The following is a 21,862-nucleotide window of genomic DNA, read 5'->3' as shown; positions in this document are numbered from 1 at the left end:
GGATAACATTTGCTATCCTCCAGTCTTCTGACACTATTCCTGTAGACAACGATGACTTAAAGATCAAAGTCAAAGGCTCAGCAATCTCCTCCCTAGCTTCCCAGAGAATCCTAGGATAATTCCCACCCGGCCCAGGGGACTTATCTATTTTCACACTTTCCAGAATTGTTAACACCTCTCCTTATGAACCTCAAGCCCTTCTAGTCTAGTAGCCTGAATCTCAGTATTCTCCTCGACAACATTGTCTTTTTCCTGTGTGAATACTGACGAAAGATATTCATTTAGCACCTCTCCTATCTCCTCGGACTCCAAGCACAACTTCCCACTACTGTCCTTGACTGGCCCTACTCTTACCCTAGTCATTCGTTTATTCCTGACATATCTATAGAAAGCTTTATGGTTATCTTGATCCTACCTGCCAAAGACTTCTCATGTACCCTCCTGGCTCTTCTTAGCTCTCTCTTTAGGTCCTTCCTAGCTAACTTGTAACTCTCGAGCGTCCTAACTGAACCCTAATCATAATCAACAGCTCAACCTTTTGGAATGTTGATTTAAAATTGCGAAGTGTACAATGCAAATCCACATAAGCAAATATTATATTTTCCTCTTACTGTAAAGGAAGTGCAAGTATCAGAAGGTTAGCAGACCAAATTTAGCAACAGCTCAATAGGCCAAATCCAAAATTAATTCACTGTCTGGCTGGCTGGCTGCCCGTCTTCTCCCACACCCCACCCCCACCCCACCCTATCCCCCCCCGCTCTTCTCCCCATTTTCAACTCCCCCTCCTCCCAACCTAGGGGAGGCTCTGTGAACACCCACTCCCCCCCCCCCCCCCCAACCTGCTAAGTTCCCCCGGGCCCGATCCCTGGAGATGCAAACCTGGCACCTGAGCACCCTGATAGGGTGCCAGGCCCCCCACCTCGCACATTTTTGGAAACTAGTACTAAACGGTCCCATGGCGAGGCCTCACAAGCAAGACCGGCCCGTAGGTTCCGGGCTCTGGGAGAATCCCAGGAAGCACGGCCCGGATTCACCGGTATCCGGCGGGCGGGCCGTGCAGGCGCCGGGGAGTGGTGTGAACCACTCCGGCCTCGGGTCGCCTAGACGGTGCGGAATCCGGTGCTAAGCCGGAGCTGGATGGGTTGGCGCCACGCCATCCAGCGCCGAAGGGCCTCCGCCGGCCGGCATGAGTTGGCGCATGCGCAGAGCACCAGCGTGTTCTGGCGCATGCGCAGAACCGCTGGCACGATCCCAGCGCATGCGCAGGGGGTTTCTTCTCCGCGCCGGGCATCCTGAAACTTCACAGCAGCCGGCGCGGTGGAAAGAGTGCCCCCACGGCACAACGCACTCCCCCGAGGAACTCCGCAGGACCTGCCGGTAAGGACCTTGCGTAATTTACGCCGGTGGAACTAACCGGAAACGGGCGGCTGCTCGGCCCATCGCGGAGCGGTGAATCGCTGGGGGGGGGGGGGGGGCACTTCCAATGGATCCCGACAGGCGCGGCGCGATTCCCGCCCCCGCCAAAAACCCCGGCGCCTGAGAATTCGGCAGCGGGCGGCGGGGCGGGATTCATGCCAACCCCGGGCGATTCTCCGATCTGTCGGGGGGGGGGGGGGGGTCGGAGAATCCCGCCCCATATTTAAATGAGAATAATGTCTCATTTAAATCTGCAGATCTGGATCACGCCCAATCAGCGCGATCCAGTTCGCGACATCTCGTGAGATTCAACAACCTTGTCCCAACACCAAGTTGAGCACGGCGAGGCCGTTAAATCACTCCCAGTATGCTTTCTAATATTTCAGGCGTCCACAATATTGACCCGGATTTTGACAGTTTTAGTCGGTCAACTGTCAATGTTTTGCATCATAACTAACATCTCTGATACCAAGCACAACTTCAGGATTTAGTTCTTTGGCAAATTAAGGTAAAAATCATTCACTATTCTGCCGTAGACACCCCACTGCCAATGCCAATGCCACAAATCACTGAAACCAGCTGATTTGGCGTGAACTCCATTCTCACATTGCTGTTAGAAATCTGGTTCAAAGTTGCATTCTGTTAAGTCAGTCTTTAAATGATGATGTGAGTAATAATTCTGAAAATATTATTTCACATTTGTGGAGTGTGAAGTGTCTCCATTATGATTAATTTCTAGATTTAAAAATTAATAAATTTTAAAATAATGCTTAAAAACGTTTGTCAAGAATATTTCAGCGTTGGTGCCCCCCCCCCAATCACCCCGTGTACATGTCCCAATTTTTAGGTTTTGCTGTGTCAAATGTTTAAAGAACTGGTTTGACTTCATTACCTTTCATTTTTTCTTTCGTGCTTTTTTTCGTCCTCACTGTCAACAGGGGTGGTACCAGGGGATTGGAGAGTGGCGAATGTCGTGCCCCTGTTCAAAAAAGGAACTAGGGATAACCCTGGGAATTATAGGCCAGTTAGTCTTACTTCGGTGGTAGGCAAAGTAATGGAAAGGGTACTGAAGGATAGGATTTCTGAGCATCTGGAAAGACACTGCTTGATTAGGGATAGTCAGCACGGATTTGTGAGGGGTAGGTCTTGCCTCACAAGTCTTATTGAATTCTTTGAGGAGGTGACCAAGCATGTGGATGAAGGTAAAGCAGTGGATGTAGTGTACATGGATTTCAGTAAGGCATTTGATAAAGTTCCCCCATGGTAGGCTTATGCAGAAAGTAAGGAGGCATGGGATAGTGGGAAATTTGGCCAGTTGGCTAATGAACTGGCTAACCGATAGAAGTCAGAGAGTGGTGGTGGATGGCAAATATTCAGCCTGGATCCCAGTTACCAGTGGCGTACCGCAGGGATCAGTTCTGGGTCCTCTGCTGTTTGTGATTTTCATTAATGACTTGGATGAGGGAGTTGAAGGGTGGGTCAGTAAATTTGCAGGACGATACGAAGATTGGTGGAGTTGTGGATAGTAAGGAGGGCTGTTGTCGGCTGCAAAGAGACATAGATAGATGCAGAGCTGGGCTGAGAAGTGGCAGATGGAGTTTAACCCTGAAAAGTGTGAGGTTGTCCATTTTGGAAGGACAAATATGAATGCGGAATACAGGGTTAACGGTAGAGTTCTTGGCAATGTGGAGGAGCAGAGAGATCTTGGGGTCTATGTTCATACATCTTTGAAAGTTGCCACTCAAGTGGATAGAGTTCTGAAGAAGGCCTATGGTGTGCTCGCGTTCATTAACAGAAGGATTGAATTTAAGAGCCGTGATGAGATGATGCAGCTGTACAAAACTTTGGTAAGGCCACATTTCGAGTACTGTGTACAGTTCTGGTCGCCTCATTTTAGGAAGGATGTGAAAGCTTTGGAAAAGGTGCAAAGAAGATTTACCAGGATGTTGCCTGGAATGGAGAGTAGGTCTTACGAGGAAAAGTTGAGGGTGCTAGGCCTTTTCTCATTAGAACGGAGAAGGATGAGGGGCGACTTGATAGAGGTTTATAAGATGATCAGGGAATAGATAGAGTAGACAGTCAGAGACGTTTTCCCCGGGTGGAACAAACCATTACAAGGGGACATAAATTTAAGGTGAAAGGTGGAAGATATAGGAGAGATATCAGAGGTAGGTTCTTTACCCAGAGAGTAGTGGGGGCATGGAATGCACTGCCTGTGGAAGTAGTTGAGTCGGAAACATTAGGGACCTTCAAACAGCTATTGGATAGGTACATGGATTACGGTAAAATTATATAGTGTAGATTTATTTGTTCTTAAGGGCAGCACGGTAGCATTGTGGATAGCACAATTGCTTCACAGCTCCAGGGTCCCAGGTTCGATTCCGTCTTGGGTCACTGTCTGTGCGGAGACTGCACGTCCTCCCCGTGTCTGCGTGGGTTTCCTCCGGGTGCTCCGGTTTCCTCCCACAGTCCAAAGATGTGCGGGTTAGGTGAATTGGCCAATGATAAATTGCCCTTAATGTCCAAATTGCCCTTGGTGTTGGGTGGAGGTGTTGAGTTTGGGTAGGGTGCTCTTTCCAAGAGCCGGTGCAGACTCAAAGGGCCGAATGGCCTCCTTCTGCACTGTAAATTCAATGATAATCTATGATTAATCTCGGACAAAGGTTCGGCACAACATCGTGGGCCGAAGGGCCTGTTCTGTGCTGTATTTTCTATGTTCTCTGTTTGAGAGAATTCTTTAACTTGATTGTCTGCTGGGACAGCTTGATTGATACCACTGGAGCTCCCTGGCGTAAACACCGTAAAAGAATGTTGCAAAACAGGTGGAGGTAAAGTCCCCTTATCGAGAGATGGTTATAATATAATAATCTTATTGGCACAAGTAGGCGTACATTAACACTGCACTGAAGTTACTGTGAAAAGCTCCCAGTCACCACATTCCGCTGCCTGTTTGGGTACACTGAGGGGGAATTCAGAATGACCTAACAGCACGTTTTTCGGGACTTGTGGGAGGAAACTGGAGCACCCGGAGAAAACCCACACAGTCACGGGGAGAATGTGCAGAACGTCACCCAAGCTGGGAATCAAATCTGGGACCCTGGCACTGTGAAGCAACAGTGCGAAGCACTGTGCTACTGTGCGCTCTCTCAGGGAGGTTTTCTTCAAGATCAGGAGCGAGTGTCATTGTTTGCTTGCTTTGCCCTGCTGTTTTTTTTAATTTAATAGTTTAGTTAATGTTACTCGCTACTCTTAGCTTCCTACTCTCTCAAAATCTCGGTCAAATGAGTTCACTTACTTTACTTTAATCCGCATTCCATTTGACACAGGTTTCTTATATGGAATCTTAATTTTTTGTTCATTTGTTGTTCTACAGGTTAGTACAGATTTTGTGGCAAGTTTAAACTGGCAGCGCAGTACTGAGGGAGTGCTGCAGTGTTGGATGTTAAAATGTGCTCTCAAGTGGATGCAAAAGATCTCATGCGAATATTCTGAAGCAGAACAGGGATGTCAGCCCCCAATCAACATCACAAAAAAAGAGTATCTGAACATTATCACATTGCAGTTTGTGAAAGTTTGCTGTGCATAATTTGGCTGTTGTGGTTCCTAATTTACAACAGCGACTACATTCTCACGTACTTTATGGGCTGTAGAATTCTGCCTTTTCTGGGGGCTATGAAAGATGCTGTATAAATGCAAGTCTTTCCTTTTTCTGAATTTGGAGTAACTACTGGAAAACTGGGTGGGATTCTCCGTTCCGCCGCACCCGGTTTCTGGTGTGGCGCGCGCCCTTGCCAGCAGCGGGATCCTCCACCCCGGCAGCCAGCCAATGGGGTTTCCGATTGTGGGTGCTCCCACGGGTGCGCTGCCGGCGAAGCGGAGGATTCCGCCGATGGGGAATCCCACCCCAAATCGTTGGTCATGATTAAAACCTTGTTGTTAAAACGTTGAGAATGTCTGAGAAAAGCTTTTGTTTTGAATGGCGAAGTCAAGCTAGAAAAAACATTAGATTATTTTATGTGATACCTCATTACACAGCTTTGAGCACCATAAACACAATGTGCAGCCCCTTGACATACATAACTGAACTGGCTAGTTAAAAAGAATTTAACAATATATAACATGGGTATAGGTAGGCTGGTGTATGCAACAGGCACAACTCCACATATGTTTTGCTGCATTTCTTGACCAGAGGCATATTCACATTCATTCTGATTCAGACACACTTCACGAAGTGGACACTTGCCCTCAGTTTCAGGGTTGAGAATCTAGCACGGTAGCACAGTGGTTAGCACTGTTGCTTCACTGAGCCAGGGTCCCAGGTTCGATTCCCGGCTTAGGTCACTGTCTGTGCGGAATCTACACGTTCTCCCAATGTCTGCGTGGGTTTCCTCCAGGTGCTCCGGTTTCCTCCCACAAGTCCCGAAAGATGTGCAAAGGTGTTTATTAGGGGAATTGCACATTGAGTTCTGCCTCAGTGCACCCGAACAGGTGCCAGAATGTGGCAACTAGGGGCTTTTCACAGTAACTTCATTGCAGTGTTAATGTAAGCCTACTTGTGACACTAATAAAGATTATTATTATTAGAAATATATCACTGTGTTAGGGTAGGGCAGTTTTATTTGGGGCAGAAAGCTTACTTTATTGAAGAGAGAGATATTTTGAGACTGTGCACGCGGATGAATTCACCCGGGGCAGATCTGCTGATACAAGAGCGATTATATACCTGTAAGTCACAAGTGTCAGACTACATCACTTACGCTGCTTGGCCACTTCAATAAAACAATGCATTAAAAGGCTACTTTAATTCAGCAGTGAGCAGCATAAAAGAAGCACATTTACTTTTTACAACTAACTGGAATCAGTAAAAAACAACAATCTTCAGACATGTCAGGAACTGAATTACTGCCCAACGTCCTGCTTTATAATTATCTATTTCCTGTAATAAAAGTTTGATCAAAAATATGCAAATATTTTTGCTGCGGGAAAGCCCAAGTTTGAAGCGTGCAGTGTGTTTTTAGCTAAAGACACACCTAGCATTAATCGCCCTAAACTTTATAGGTGTGCGAAAACAAATACTTTTACGCAATCATATCAATCAAATATTTCCACATGTACATTTCTGTATGAGGTTATGAAAAGGCAGAAGAAATGAAGAACTGAATCACAAAGTGGCTTAACACTATTGTGTTTTCATGTTTGCCGATAAATTTTAATGCAGTAGAGACAGATTCCGAGTTTTCAATTTAATGTTACCCTTAAGTTGCCAGTTTGTCACTGTTGGTGTTTTGCCTCCTGTAGCAGCATAAATACACAAGTTGTCAAAGTCAAATTATTAATGATGTAGAAGTACATTACCATATTGCAACATCACACTAGAGCTAAAACAAAACAAATTTATCCTACACACCATTTTATAATGGTCTTATGGTCTACTAATCAAGGCACACCATCTGGATAGTCATCAGTTTTGTCCATTTTAACATTACTTTTCTTTGGTTCTGGCAAACTAGTCCTCAGTCAAAAGGTCTCTGATAAAGTGTAGTCAACGCTAGCCAACCATTGAATTTCCCCCCTCCGTGCCTCCCATTTACTCCCAAGACGGTTTTGACCCTGAGTTTGAGACATTGGTCCAAGGCTTAATATGGGTATCTTAATGTTCCGGTGTTGGAGGAGGGTTAAATTAAGATTCAGTATGGAATCAGGCATAAATGATTGCTTTTTCAGCTGCTGTCAGGGATGTGACCAGAGGAGGGTAGACATGGAATTTCATGCCACCGGCCTGCATGCCAGTTCCCTGGCCATCCTCTACAGTCCATTTTCCCAGAGATGGAACGTTGGGCTGTGTGGAGTGTGTGTGAGTGTGTGTGTGTGGGAGGGAGGGGGGGGGGTGTGTTAAGAAAGTTAAGGGGTGATTAAGGCCTACTGAAGGAAGCTAACTGGGATTTTCCAGCTGGCCTTCAGAGTCCCAGAGGCACTTGGGATGGGGGGTGGGGGGGGGGGGGGGGGGGGTGGGGTGGGGAGAGAGAGAGAGAGAGAGAGAGAGAGAGAGAGAATCTAGCTGCCTACAGGTGCCCCCCTTCCGCCTATAGTATTCTGGGGGGCTAGCTCCCCTTGCAGGCCTAAAGCCCTCCTTTACTGCTTGGCTGGTTGAAGCAGCAGCTATAAGCCACCTTATAGGCCGCTGTTTAAGGAAGGTAGCAGGGATAATCCTGGAAACTATAGGCCGGTGAGCCTCACGTCGGTAGTAGGTAACTTATTGGAGAGAATTCTCAGGGATAGGATTTATACCCATTTGGAAACAAATAGACTCATAAGCAATAGAACATAGAAAAATACAGCACAGAACAGGCCCTTCGGCCCACGATGTTGTGCCGATCCTTTGTCATAGATTATCATAGAATTTACAGTGCAGAAGGAGGCCATTTGGCCCATTGAGTCTGCACCGGCTCTTGGAAAGAGCACCCTACCCAAAGTCAACACCTCCACCCAACATTAAGGGCAATTTTGGACACTAAGGGCAATTTATCATTGGCCAATTCACCTAAGCTGCACATCTTTGGACTGTGGGAGGAAACCGGAGCACCCGGAGGAAACCCACGCAGACACGGGGAGGATGTGCAGACTCCGCACAGACAGTGACCCAAGCCGGAATCGAACCTGGGACCCTGGAGCTGTGAAGCAATTGTGCTATCCACAATACTACCGTGCTGCCCTTAAGAACAAATAAATCTACACTATATAATTTTACCGTAATCCATGTACCTATCCAATAGCTGCATGAAGGTCCATAATGTTTCCGACTCAACTACTTCCACATTCCATGCCCCCACTACTCTCTGGGTAAAGAACCTACCTCTGACATCCTCTCTATATCTTCCACCATTCACCTTAAATTTATGTCCCCTTGTAATGGTTTGTTCCACCCGGGGAAAAAGTCTCTGACTGTCTACTCTATCTATTCCCCTGATCATCTTATAAACCTCTATCAAGTCGCCCCTCATCCTTCTCCGTTCTAATGAGAAAAGGCCTAGCACCCTCAACCTTTCCTCGTAAGACCTACTCTCCATTCCAGGCAACATCTTGGTAAATCTCCTTTGCACCTTTTCCAAAGCTTCCACATCCTTCCTAAAATGAGGCGACCAGAACTGTACACAGTACTCCAAACGTGGCCTTACCAAAGTTTGTACAGCTGCAATAGACAGCAAGGTTTTGTGAAGGGGAGGTTGTGCCTCAATAAATTGATCGAGTAGCAAACACTGATGCCCTCAGTCTTCTCCCGCTGCCTATGAGCCATCTCCACCAGTAACAGACGAGATTGTGGAAACGCTGAACTTCATGGGACACTCTCCCAGTGACGGCCACGCAGATTCGTACTTGGACTCAGAGGGATCCCACGTTGGCAAAACCATGCCACCTCATCCTGCACAGCACGTTACAGGGAAGCACCAAGCAGCCTACATCATACAACAGCGGTGGAGGACGGTATCCTCCTATGGGGAGCTCGCGTGGTCACCCCACAGTCTGGTCAAGAGACGATCCTGCAGAAGCTTCATAGTGTACATCTGGGACCTCAAAGATGAAGACACTTGCAAGGAGCTATGTGTGGTGGTCTGGAATTGACGGCAACATTAAGAGAGAGTGGTGAAACGTTGCCCAGCATGCCAGGAACACTGGAGACTTTTGTGAAGGGGAGGTCATGCCTCACTAACTTGATCACGATTTTTGAGGAGGTGACAAAGATGATTGATAAGGGGAGGGCAGTGGATGTTGTTTACATGGACTTCAATAAAGCCTTTGACAAGGTGCCTCATGGCAGACTGGTACAATAAGTGAAGTCACACAGGATCAGAGGTGAGGTGGCAAGACGGATACAGAACTGGCTCGGTCACAGAAGGAAAAGGGCAACAGTAGATAGGTGTTTTTCTGAATGGAAGGTATTGACTAGTGGCGTTCCACAGGTATCGGTGCTAGGGCCTCTGTTGTTTGCAGTGTATATAAATGATTTGGAGGAAAATGTAGCTGGTCTGATTAGTAAGTTCGCGGATGACACCAAGGTTGGTGGAGTGGCAGATAATGTTGAGGATTGTCAGAAGATACAGCAGGACATAGATAGGTTGGGGACTTGGGCAGAGAAATGGCAAACGGAGTTTAATCCGGACAAATGTGAGGTAATATATTTTAGTAGGTCTAACATAGAGGGGAAATATACCGTAAATGGTAAAACACTTAGGGATATAAAAAGTCAGAGCGATCTGGGCGTGCAGGTCCACAGGTCTTTGAAGATGGCAATACAAGTGGACAAGGTAGTCAAGAAAGCATACGGAATGCTTGCCTTCATTGGATGGGGCATTTAGTATAAAAACTGGCAAGTCATGCTACAGTTGTGTAGAACCTGGGTAAGGTCGCACTTGGAATATTGCACACAATTCTGGTCGCCACACTACCAGAAGAATGTGGAGGCTTTGGAGAGGCTACCTGGAACGCGTTGCCAGAGGAGGTTGTGGAAGCAGATACATTAATGCCGTTCAAAAGACATCTTGACAAACACATGGATAGGATGGGTATAGAGGGATACGGCACAAGGAAGTGCTGAGGGTTTTGACAAGGTTGGTATCATGACCGGTACAGGCTTGGAGGGCTGAAGGGCTTGTTCCTGTGCTGTATTGTTCTTTGTTCTGTGGAAGAAGATCCTGCCCCCCCCCCCCCCCCCCCCCCCCCCCCCCCACCCCCATCTCCACCATAAAGTCGTGGTCCAGCTGCAAAGGCCATTTTTTACATAAAGTTTGAAAACGTTGGAGAGAGGGAATGCACATTTTGAAGTGCCCTTCACTCAGTGGTTATGACATCCTGCTGCTACTTTCTGGCTCGAAGGCCTTTGATTGTCCCATCAGCTTTAAGAGCCCACCCACGTTCCTTACTTGAACAACGAGCTCACCTAATGGTCGTTAAATGGCTATCCCGGGTGAAATCATATTGACTGACTGTTAACCCATGCAGCAAGGGCTTCTGACTCCCATTTGAGCTTGATGGCAGCATTCAGAAACTGGCAGGGAAAATACTGACCAAAAAGGTTGAATTTTGACCTTTAGGCCAATATCCTTGGGAAAAGAAGCCTTCTCACTAGCTATACACTGCCGAGCGTCAATTGTAAATAATTTGTCTAATGTCACACCAATTACAGGAATAGCTCCAAAACAAATTACAGAATGATCAAAGTCCTTTTGGATTATACAAAACGGAGCAAGGGATTGGAAGACATAATGGCTTCATTTCAATGAGACTGGAATTGTTAGATTTTGAAACATTGCATCATGCAGCACTTACACTAGCCATGGATATTCTGAAATATCACTGTGTGCTGTTCTGCAGAAATAGACTAAAGGCAGTTAAAAGTTATGAAAATGTACCTCAAAAATGAGAATGAACGCTGAAGAATTCACTTCCGTGTTACAAAAGCTCAGGAGTCCCAAGAAGATAAATCCAAAAGAAGTTTAGTTTGACAACAAATGTAAAGGCTGCAACGTGGCTTACACTTCCAATGTCCCAATCGGGGCTACTGTTCTCGCTGGTCCCAACCCGGGATGGCTTTTATGAGGCAATTTCTATGAGCCCCAGCTGGTGGACCTCCGCCCACTATTGGGCGAGCTCAAATTCCATTAGTCCCTCGGGCAGATCAATTAATGGGTCTCCTAGGGGTTATTACACATGTCGACAAGCACCATTACAAAACTATTGGAACTAAAGTATGACCCCAGTTCCTGGTGGCCTGCATTCCAGGCTCTTAATAGAAGCAGTTTCAGGGATAACAGATGCATTGTTGTAATTTTCCAAAATTCCCTAGATTTGGGAACGGTCCCATCCAATTATAAAGTAACAAATTCCTCTATTCAACATAGAAGGGAGACAGAAAGCAGGAAATTACAGGCCAGTTAGCCTAACATCTGTCATAGGGAAAAGGCTGGAATATATTGAGGATAAAACATCTGGATGCACTCAGGCAAAGTCAACACCTGGAGTAGGGTGTTCAGTTTTGGCACCACCATGGGCTTATGTCAGGGCAATGGCAGGAAGGTGATGGGGGTCCCCACCTGCCAAACTCACCATGGGGAGAGCATTAAAAACTGTCCTAAATGTGAAACAGTTTCCCCTTTCCAAATGTCAGTCGAGTTTTATTAAAAATTCGATTAGCGCTTTTATTGCAACATTAAAGCAGATCTTAAGCAGACAAGATGTTCACACTTTCAGTTTATGCCATCATGCGGCACCCTAACTAGAGCTGGTTAATATTCATAGCTTCGCAAAAGTTTAACAAAAAAGTTCTTGTACTAAAAATTGCAGACTGCTGCCACGGTCGGTTTTCACAATTTCCACGTGCAGCGGTGCCCATAGTGGCTTCTGGAGGGTAGATTTCCTTCAGAAAGCAATTTCACTTTGCCCCATTTTTTGGCTCCTGCAGCTAGACATTAAAATGTTGTCAAGATAGCAGGATTTATCAAGCTTGAAGTAACCAGGTCCAGAAATGCCCGCACCGTGGCAGGCTGCAGGAGTGAGTCTTTGCAAAAGGAGGTTCTTCTTGTTGAGCACAGGTTGGAGAATGCCATGGGTAGAAAGCAAAGCAAATTCTGTTGACCAATTTTTTGGGAGGCAATGATACCTCAGAATCAATACCTCTTGAGCAGAGGTAGATTTATAATGAAACACACCCTGCCTAGGCACAGGACCCCGACCAATGGGAGGGCCCCATGCGGGACAATGCACTGGGCATCCAATCAGAGCCTGATTACTCTGCATTTGCTGATCATTAGGCAATGCAGAGCAAAATCAGATTCTGATTGGCGAGTCGGAAAGAGCGGGAAAACACTAGCCTGATCTGTATGGATGCTTAACTTGAGGCACGCGTCGCGAGGAACAAAGAGAGGCAACTAGGCGAGGAGGGAGAGGCAGAGGCTCCTGAGGTTAATTCATTTTTGTGAAAGCCGAGCAGGTTTGTGACTTGGCCAGGGCAGGCCAGCAACAGGGAGTTACAGGGTGCCTAAGGCCAAGCGAGCCACGAAGCGCGAGATGCCAAAAGTCACCATGAGCTGAAGCCGGCCGCCAAGTGAAGCAGGCAAGGTGAGCAGGTTTGCAGCTTGAGCAGGGCAGGCCAGCAACGTTGAGGCAGGATGCCCAGAATCAAGTCTTAGCCATGAAAAGATGATGTATGAAGCAAGGAGGCTGCCTTGAAGACCCCAAACAAGTGAGGGGAGTGAGATTGTGAGAATGGGAGAGTGTGAGGGGTGGGGAGAGACACTGAGGGGATGGCGCTTGGGGGTGAGGAAGAAATAAAGTGGCTGAGAGGGTTAGCCAGGGTTGCAGACCTACAAGGAGGGAGAGTGTGAGGGGGCCGGGTTGCATTTTGGACCTGGGTGGGTGGGGGGTGGGGGGTGGGGGCACGCAGGTGAGGCCAGGGGCCTAGAAATGAAGGGTGAGTGTGGGGCGCCATGAACTGTAAATCTGCTTCTGAGCAGCCCTCAAACTTCCAAACCTCAAATGTCACGCAGTCCTACAATATGGTTTGCAGCTTTTTTGGGGTGTCTAAACACTTGCTCTCAAAATCTTTAGCTGGCTCTTTTGAGATTGGAAAGAAATCCTTAGAAGGCAGCCACATGAATGTAGTCAACACGCGAAAAGGAAACTTGCATTTATCCAGCATCTTACCCCACAACAGTAATGTCACAAAGGCTTTCGTACAATTAGATGTACGACCAAATGAATGCAAGAAATACGAGTAGGTCATTCAGCCCCTCAAGCCTGCTCCATCATTCAATAAGATCATGGCTGGACTGATTGTGGCATTACTTCCACTTTCTTTCTTACCCCCTATACCCTTTGACGTCGCACAATGGTTAGCAGTGTTGCCTCACAGCGCCAGGGTCCCAGGATTGATTCCCAGCTTAGGTCACTGGCTGTGTGGTGTCTGTACGTTCTCCTTGTGTCTGCGTGGGTTTCCTCCGGGTGCTCCGGTTTCCTCCCAAAAGTCCCGAAAGACGTGTTGTTAGGTCATTTGGACATTCTGAATTCTCCTCTGTGTACCCGAACAGGCGCCTGAATATGGCGATTAGGGGCTTTTTACAGTAGCTTCATTGCAGTGTTAATGTAACCTAACTGTGACAATAAAGATTATTATTGTCAATTATCCAATTCAGCCTTAAAAATAATTTTGATAGTGGAGTGGCCATTAGGTAGCTAAAAACAATCACCAGCAAAATGAGATGAATCAAGATTGTTGGGCCTTTTTGACGCAAGGAAGGATCTCCTCGTCTCTTTTAATAGCTCCCTGCTAGGATCCCCGGTGTTCCCTTCAACGGGCGAGCAGGATTACAGTGTAACATGCCATTTAAAAGACAACAAATCTGTACCAGGCAGCACTGCTGCTCTACTAACACCAAGCGTCAGCACAAATCAAGTGCTTGGGCCCACCACAACCTTCTGATGCAGAGGTCACTCACCAACTGAACCCAGCTGATGTACTGTACATCCGTCGATTGAATTATGCTACTAACTAATCCCTCGTATTTGTGCTTTCCTCCATTAGAAACAAACAAGACAAGGAAACTATAATGATTCCACATTTCAGGACTGAAGCAGGGATTTGAAACTCAATAAATGTGATTTTACAGAAATACAAGACAGAATTTCGAGCCTCCATTGAGGCCGGAAACAGAGCGCTAAAAAAGCGACGTCATTAACCGATGTGCTGGTTGCCTGACTCCATCCCGACCCCTCCTGCGGCAAAGGGATGGGCAGCTAATTGACCTAGTTAATGGCCATTTTAAGGCCAATCGTAGGAGGCTGACTAGAATTTTCTACTTGTCTTCTCGGGGGCTGTCTGAAGGGCAGCACCCCAGGCAGGCTTCGAGGCCTTCCTCACCACAATGGTGGCCCGGCTGAAAATTTGAAACATTTGGGGAGGTAGTGCGTCCATTTTGGTATTCTGCCGCTCTCAAGCTGCAGGGTCTCCTATTGGTCCTCCCGCTTCGAGAGGCTGTCCACTATACCTATTGGACAGCCAATTCAACCTCTAGACATTAATTGACTAATTTGGGGAAAATCACAGTTGAGTGACTGTTTCTCACACAATGCAGGCTTTCTGAGTTCTCATTTGTGACTGACAAGTGTGGGTCCAGAATCCCACAAGAAAATCCTGGCCATTGAAAATTGTGCTCACTGTAAAATTTCATGAACATTGATGGAAAAATAATTGCAAATTATGAAAACTGAATGACAAAATCTAAAGTGTCTTGCCTTTTGATACTGTATTATTTGAGGGGCATTAGATGAGCCGTTAAATGGGACGCAAAATTTACTGTAGTTTGTATCGATGCTACACAACTAGAATGAAGCACGGGTTGGAATGTATGTTCCTTATGTAACGTGTTATATATTTCACCATAGAATACCACAGATGGAATTACATTGCAATACAGAGCAGCTTTTCAAATTTATTTGCCTATTCCTTCACCTCATAGACTGTACCAATTTCTGTGATAATTTAAACCAGAAAGGAAATGTGTACCTTACTGGCAATTTAGTATCTGATCAAACCCTCCCGAGTTTCAAAAATGGTTTGATGGTGAAATCTGCACTTAGAAGCTCCTTTAACTGATCTTTGCAGAATTAACAGGATGGGTTTGTAATGTGTCACAGCAGCTAGTTCAGACAGACTGCTTCGAGAGTGTTAGGGGACCCCCCCCCCCCCCCCCCCCCTCCCCCCTCCCTACTAAACAGTGCATTTCCTCATTTACTTTACATTCAAAGTTCAAACCCTCCTGTTACTGTGTTTAGAAATGAAGCCAGGCGCTTCACTCATTTAAAATGCTCCGCATTGGGAGGGTGACAGCAACAACACCACCGGATTGTGTGCTGCATTACCCACTACTGGTAGGAAAGTGGTACTTCATCAACAGGAATTCCTCGTTTTTTGTTTAGGTGGATAAACTTAAAGGAGGTAATAAATATCCTTTAATAGGGAGGGGAAACTACAGGTCTTAACTACTGGTATCTAAAGTTTGAAACTATGGGAATTATGACTATATTAAATAAAAAGGTCACTTTGGGATGTTTGAATGACTTTGAAATAGTATGGTGGCAGCCACATTTTCTAAAACCTAATCCTTGTCTCAGGCCAGAAACATTTAAATAGCTTCAATATGTGTAGATTCAAGCAGGGGCAATAAATAAGCATCACCAGATCATTGGCCAATTCAGGTTCAAAGAGCTTTACAATCTCAATCATAATTGAACAAACTACTTTGCTACTTGGACCTCTGCTATCAACAAGACCATAAAACCTACTCATCATAAAACACGCCTGAAAATCTGTCAGTTTGTGCGGGGGGATTTAGCAACCGTTTAGAAGAGCAATTGCTTTGGACATATTTAGGTTGATTGTCATTTTAGTCCAGCCGTTTGGCAAACTCCTGGCAACATGTCTGCATGATACACGTGACCAGGTTCATCTCACTTTGAGGAAGAACGAGATAGACAGGAGGACCTTACGAGACAGGCCTCATTAGAAACTGGCGGCAATCCAGTTCAGTTTTGTTGAGAGGAATTCATGAGTGCCCGGAGCCTCTAGCACACTGCGAACACAGCATTGATTTCAGAATTTTAATCTGAACTGAAGCACATCTATAGGCACCCTACTTGCAAAAGTTTAAGATCGTTTACCTGGATTCCACATTAATTGGTACTCCACTCTGCATCTGCAAATCTTTATCCGATTATTTGAAACAGCAACAGGCCAGAAAACTGTCATGCTCCACCATTACTCTGTGTGACACTGAATAATGGTGCAAGTGAGGCCATTCAACATGTTCAAATCCCACCGAGTCAGCAGCAGGTCACGCTGGACTTTTCTATAGGACTATTCAGAGGGCTCCCTGTGACTTAACAACCTGCTGAGGTCATCCAGGCCTCTTACACCTTTGCTGACAATCACAGTGCTGATAGAGATAATTTTCTCAATAGTAAACCGAGTGAAGAAAGTCATAAACGTACGCTCACACAAATTTAACAGGTAGGGAGGATACACAAGGCTTTTTGTTCTCTTTTGAGGAAACATTAAACAATAAAACAAACTGCAGAGATAAAAGGGGAAGGCAAATAAATCACTTATGGGAGACAGTTATCTCTTAACTATTATAAGGGTGCATGTCGCATTTTTAATCACCATTTTAAGTTTAACCCTGACTGGCTCAGTTTACCAGGATTTGAGAAATGCGCTGGCTGGAAGGTAGCGAACACTGCTGGATGCAGGAGTTCAGTGTATTTTTATTTAACTGTTGCAACCAGTTTTCCTGCTTCACCTATCCCTCCCATTGCCTGCCAACACCCCCAGCCCTTTCTATTGCCTCCATTAGGCCTCTGATCACTTCTGCCTTGAACCTTCCAATCTCCTTCGCAAGGCCTCTGCCTCGTCTCTGGTCTTCAACCTCGACCCCCCCTCCCCTTCCCCCTCCCCCAATCCTGGATCCCCCACTGTAGCCTGGCTCCGTACCAATCTCCCATGGCAATGACCTGGTTCTGGACTCAGATCGTCCCTACCCTACCACAACAGGGGTCTCCCAAACCTCCCTGGCTGCAGCCTGACATTAGAGGCCCATGGACCAGTAGCCAGCCAGCCTCTCAATCTGACTGCCTGAGAGGAGGATATGGGGTCAAAAAATGCAAATCAGGTCCTTCATATGGTTCGTCGGGGGCTTAACAGCAACCACACTCCCTCCCTACCTCCAATTTAGTAATCAGCCCGAAAGTTTAACAGTGGTGACTAGACTTCAAAAATGTGATTAACAAATGTAGGCAGATCATATTATACTGAACTCACAAATGTTACTTTCCCTATTTACATTTTAGAAAAGGAGGAACACCCAAAAAATACTAATATGGTTAAAAAAAAAAACATTCTTTCATGTTACAACAATTACATTTGGTAACAGAAAAACTAAATTATGTTTATTTCATGCAATGATTTCCAATGAAGTATGGTGAATATTGCTAACTGTAACATTACTGTTCAATAGTTGCTTTGCTTTTTTGACACAATAGAAGCAAAGTTACAATAATAAATTAAATCCCTCACCAATTCTTTGTATTATTCATACAAAGATGATTGAAAGGGAACAATACTTGGGGTCAGAGATCAGAGGAAGATGAAAGGAGGTCATGAGGTTTTAATAGCCATTGTCTCAGATAAGCAAATCATTGGACAAACCATTTCAGGCAAAAAAGTTAGCTCAGTGGATGGATAAATGCATTTGGCCAGATCTTCCATTCTCGAGATAGTCGGACACCGGATGTACCCAGGAAGATGCATTATAGAGCCCCTCGGAGGTCCCAATGCACAATTGCCCAGGAAGATTGTACTCCTGATAGGCAAGTCCCCTGTTCCCTGGGACCCCGCACAAATGTCTCCAACTCTGAGCAAGGAGGAATCAGGATTTTGGACAGTTTCGACTGGATAATTACCCAGGAAATATTAGACAGAATAACTTTAGCCTAACTCTTGGCTAGCTATACAACTGACCCCCAATCATTCACCATAACACCCCCGACTCTCTGCTTGAGCCCCCCCTCAAATCGCCCTCCCTCCGACTGTTTACCCACTAATCTGTGCCCAGATTCCACAGCTACCCCCATGAGCCCCCACAACTCAACCTGACTGGCCCCCACCAACTTGACTCCTCCCAATCCAGTCCCAACACCCACTTCCGCTGACTGGCCCTCACCATCCAATGGCCCTTCAAATGGACCGGACAACTTCTCCAAACCTGATTTTCCACCCGGACAACCTATTCATTTACCCACCTGCCCGCCTACTTCTTCCGCCTACTCCTTTCATCCATATGCCACCCTACTCATCTGGCACCCTATCCACTTACAAACTTACCTTCTTTTCTTAGCTTTTCAAAGAAGCTTTGGGACACTGAAACCTTTTTCTGACTACAATATGGAAGCAAGCATTGTAAAAAAACAAAGAGGGTGTCTTTCCCAGATGATTAAGTGCTATGAAGAATCAGTTCCATTTCAAGTACGCTTCACATTTCTGGAGAAGCCGGGATCAGAGGTCACGACCAGGAATGCAGATCTTTGGTATGGTGCAAAAACGTAGGAGTGGTGTGCCAATCCAACAGGGTTGCCACTCCTCAGAAGATTGCCTTGGCATAGTGTCGCAATTTGTTTAACCTTGTGTGGCCTCGCCCAATCATACACATTTCAGCTTAAGCAGTCTAAAAGCAGACAACTGGCAGGATACACAGTGACAAACAGATCCCACAGAAGAGTAGTCTAAATATCCTAAGACACTCAAGGAAAGGAATTCAAAAACCTTCACTCCTTGAGCACCATTGATCCAAGTATTAAACAGATGATTGATTACCTGAACTTGCTGGATGGAGCTGAGCAAGGAGAAGACAGATTTGTAGGGGTACCTCAGTATATCAGGTTTTAAAACAGTTTTACCCATTCACAAGATAGGTAGGTATATGTTTAAAAACACAATGTGACAGCATAAATACAAAAGTGACTGAGATGTTCTGGAAAAGAAAGCTGATTGCAACCTTCTGGTTAATGGTTTAGGATATGAGAGTCTGCCTTTCACGTGTATTCCCAAAAAGGTTTTAATCAAGTGACTACATTATTGCAGTTTCTAATGGTACATTCCAATAGCTATCATCCAACCAAATTTCTAATAAAAACTTTGTCCGATATCTGCAGCTCTCCCGGTGTCTGACAAGCTATTTGGAGGTTTACAATAAGAATTACAAATCCTTTTGTGTTAGTGCATGAATGTCACTCGGGACTGAATTTTATAGGGCCTTTGGGGAGGGAAAGGCAGGCAAAGTGGCACGGGAAGGCGTCCAGGGAGATGCCTTTGTGCTGCTATGCCATTTTGCGAGAAACCGAAAAGCCTGCCCATCTGCAGCCCAACAGAGGCACTTGGCCAATGAAAGGCCCCTCCCCACATCTGCTGCCATTTTGCCAGAGGTGGGTGGTGGGGGAGGGGTGTTGGGGTCACACAATGTGGAAAGGTGGGGACACTGCTAGGTAAACCCTGATGATCGGGTTGCAAGCTGTGAGCAAATGTATGCCTGGAGACTTTATCACGATTTGACCTCACACTCCAGCCATTGGTCAGCCGACACATCCATCCTTGTTGCCTTCCTAAGTCAATTGGAAAACAAAAAGTGGGTGATGCTTAACATTTCAAAATGTCTAGATCTAGCCCCAGCAGCAATGGCTGCCCTTGCAGCATCAGCAACATCAGCCTTCAGTGAGCTTTCCTCCACCTGTCCTGACTGGCTCAAATGCCTCGGATCCCATTAAGTTGGTTGTGAAGACACACATGGCCACTGCACCTGGTGACGCTGCTGAAGCTCCTCCACTGCCAGTCCACTGATTGGACCAGCATTTTGGGGAGGGTGGGGGTTCCGGCTACCCTGATGGCAGCACCCTGTCACTTTTGGGATAACCTGGCTGAGGAGCTTTTAGAATGGACTTAAAGTGCAGGCTATACCAAGAAAACAAAATTATAGTTAAGAAGAGAGAATGCAGCAGCGTCAAGGATTGAGAGATTTGGGGATCTCTTCATTGAAGAGGGGTTCCCGAGTCTGGAGGCATTGGAGGAGGACTTTGAGTTGCCGGGTGGGAACGGAATACGGTACCTGCAGGTACAGGACTTTGTTCGAAGGCAGGTTCCAAGCTTCCCTCGCCTATCCCTGAGGGGACTACAGGATAAGGTGATGTCAAAAACGGGAGTTGGGGAGGGGAGGGTCTCGGAGATATACAAGGAATTGACGGAGTGGGAAGGTGTCCCAATCGGGGAGATGAAGAGGAAATGGGAGGAAGAGTTGGGAGGGGAGTTGGAAGTCGGACTATGGGAAAAGGCCTTGAGGAGAGTTAATTCATCCAATGTCCTGGCCTTCTCCTCCCTGATGGCCCGGAGATGGATTTTGCTGTGATGGAGGGACTCGGAGCCTCCAAAGTCAGACTTATGGGTTAGCGACATGGCAGGGTTTTTTAATCTGGAAAAAATTAAGTTTGCCTTGAGAGGTTCAACCCAGGGGTTCGCCCGGAGGTGGCAGCCGTTCATCGACTTCTTTAAGGAAAATTGAATGTCAGCAGGAAGAGGAGGGGAGGGGGGAGGGGAAAAGGGAGGGGGGAAGAAAATGGGAGGCATGGTAGTGTAAGACAAGGACAGGGAGCTTAACATACAGGTGGTCAGATGATAGGGCAGAGAGGCAGTAGGGTATGTTATTTTATTTTAATCTTGTTGAGTGTGTCGTCCGCTCAGTTGTTTAAAATTTGTTAAATTGTTAAAACTGTGAAAATTACAAATGCTTCAATAAAAATATTTTTTTTAAAAGAGGGAATGCAGATAATTAGGACTATTTCAAATGTAATGGGGACAAGAGAGAAAATTTTGAGGGGCTTGATATTCAATACAGTGCTTCTGTTGGGAGATCATCAATTACTAAGGGAGCGAATGAAAGGGTTTGGAGAAATGTATTTATGCAGAAAAATAGTGGAGCAGAGAAGGCTTTGCAATGGAGAGGAGTTATGATTGAGACCATCAGATCTTTTAAGGGGAAATTGGACAAATATTTGAAGCTGAGGATGAAGGGGAGGGCGAGATGGGAAATAAGATTAATTTTGTCCCAGCAAAGAATCGACACCAACATAATCGGCTGAATGAAGTCCCTCTATGAACTAGAATTTGATGTTTCTCATCTACTTCTATTCTCTGCAGTTCAGAAAAGGATGTGGAGATTAGATGGGGTTACGGGGATAGGGTGGGGGAGTGGGCCTAGGTAGGATGCTCTTTCAGACGGTCGGTGCAGACTTGATGGGCCGAATGGCCTCCTTGTGCACTGCGGGGATTCGATGATTCTACACAGCTTTTGGCTTGGCAATACCACTTAATTGATGCACAGCCAAAAAGTGAAGCCATTGACAGTAAAAATCTTCAATACGCACAACAGTATTTGTCACTCTTAGCAAATACAGTGCTCTATGAAGCTTATAGCGAGTAGCTTGTAACCTTATTGTGAGGCTTAACCTTTTCTTATTTTCACTCTGAATTCTTGAGAATCCAAAGCATTGCAACAGGATAATGACTTCTACTCAATTCCAGCATCTAGTCTGTGCAGCATTGGATAGATAGTACCAGATCGTCTCTGAACACCAGAGCCTAGGAAACAGGTCTGGCACGAGGCATTCCGCAAAGTGCAAATGCCAGGAAACATGATGGTAGCCAAGTTGACCACTGCTACATTTAAAACTTACTTGAATACTAGAAATCTGAACTTTCTGTCTGGCTTTGCATCAACAGTATCTCCCGAAGCGCTGTCGCCGTCCTCTTTTTCTGGTACATCTTCCTTTTCAGCCATATCTAGTGCATGACAAGAGT

General features: G+C 45.9%; 1 protein-coding gene across 6 annotated transcripts in view; it reads right to left on the bottom strand.

Annotated features, from left to right (window-relative positions):
* casp7 (caspase 7, apoptosis-related cysteine peptidase) overlaps positions 1-21,862 on the bottom strand; it is a 76,840-nt gene that overhangs the window by 39,445 nt on the left and 15,533 nt on the right. For 4 of the 6 annotated variants that reach the window (XM_072479427.1, XM_072479429.1, XM_072479428.1 and 1 more), the window contains exon 2: positions 21,739-21,844. The exons of 1 other annotated variant lie outside the window; for it this stretch is intronic. In XM_072479427.1, the coding sequence (XP_072335528.1) occupies positions 21,739-21,844 (106 nt within the window). Of the gene's footprint in view, positions 1-16,125; positions 16,270-21,738; positions 21,845-21,862 lie in introns of those variants that run through there. One more of the 6 variants, XM_072479431.1, reaches the window with a different exon arrangement.

Source organism: Scyliorhinus torazame, chromosome 16 (genome assembly GCF_047496885.1).
Source record: "Scyliorhinus torazame isolate Kashiwa2021f chromosome 16, sScyTor2.1, whole genome shotgun sequence".
NCBI lineage: Eukaryota > Metazoa > Chordata > Chondrichthyes > Carcharhiniformes > Scyliorhinidae > Scyliorhinus > Scyliorhinus torazame.
The sequence above is the reverse complement of the archived record's forward strand: the minus strand, read 5'-3'. Positions and strand labels throughout refer to the sequence as shown.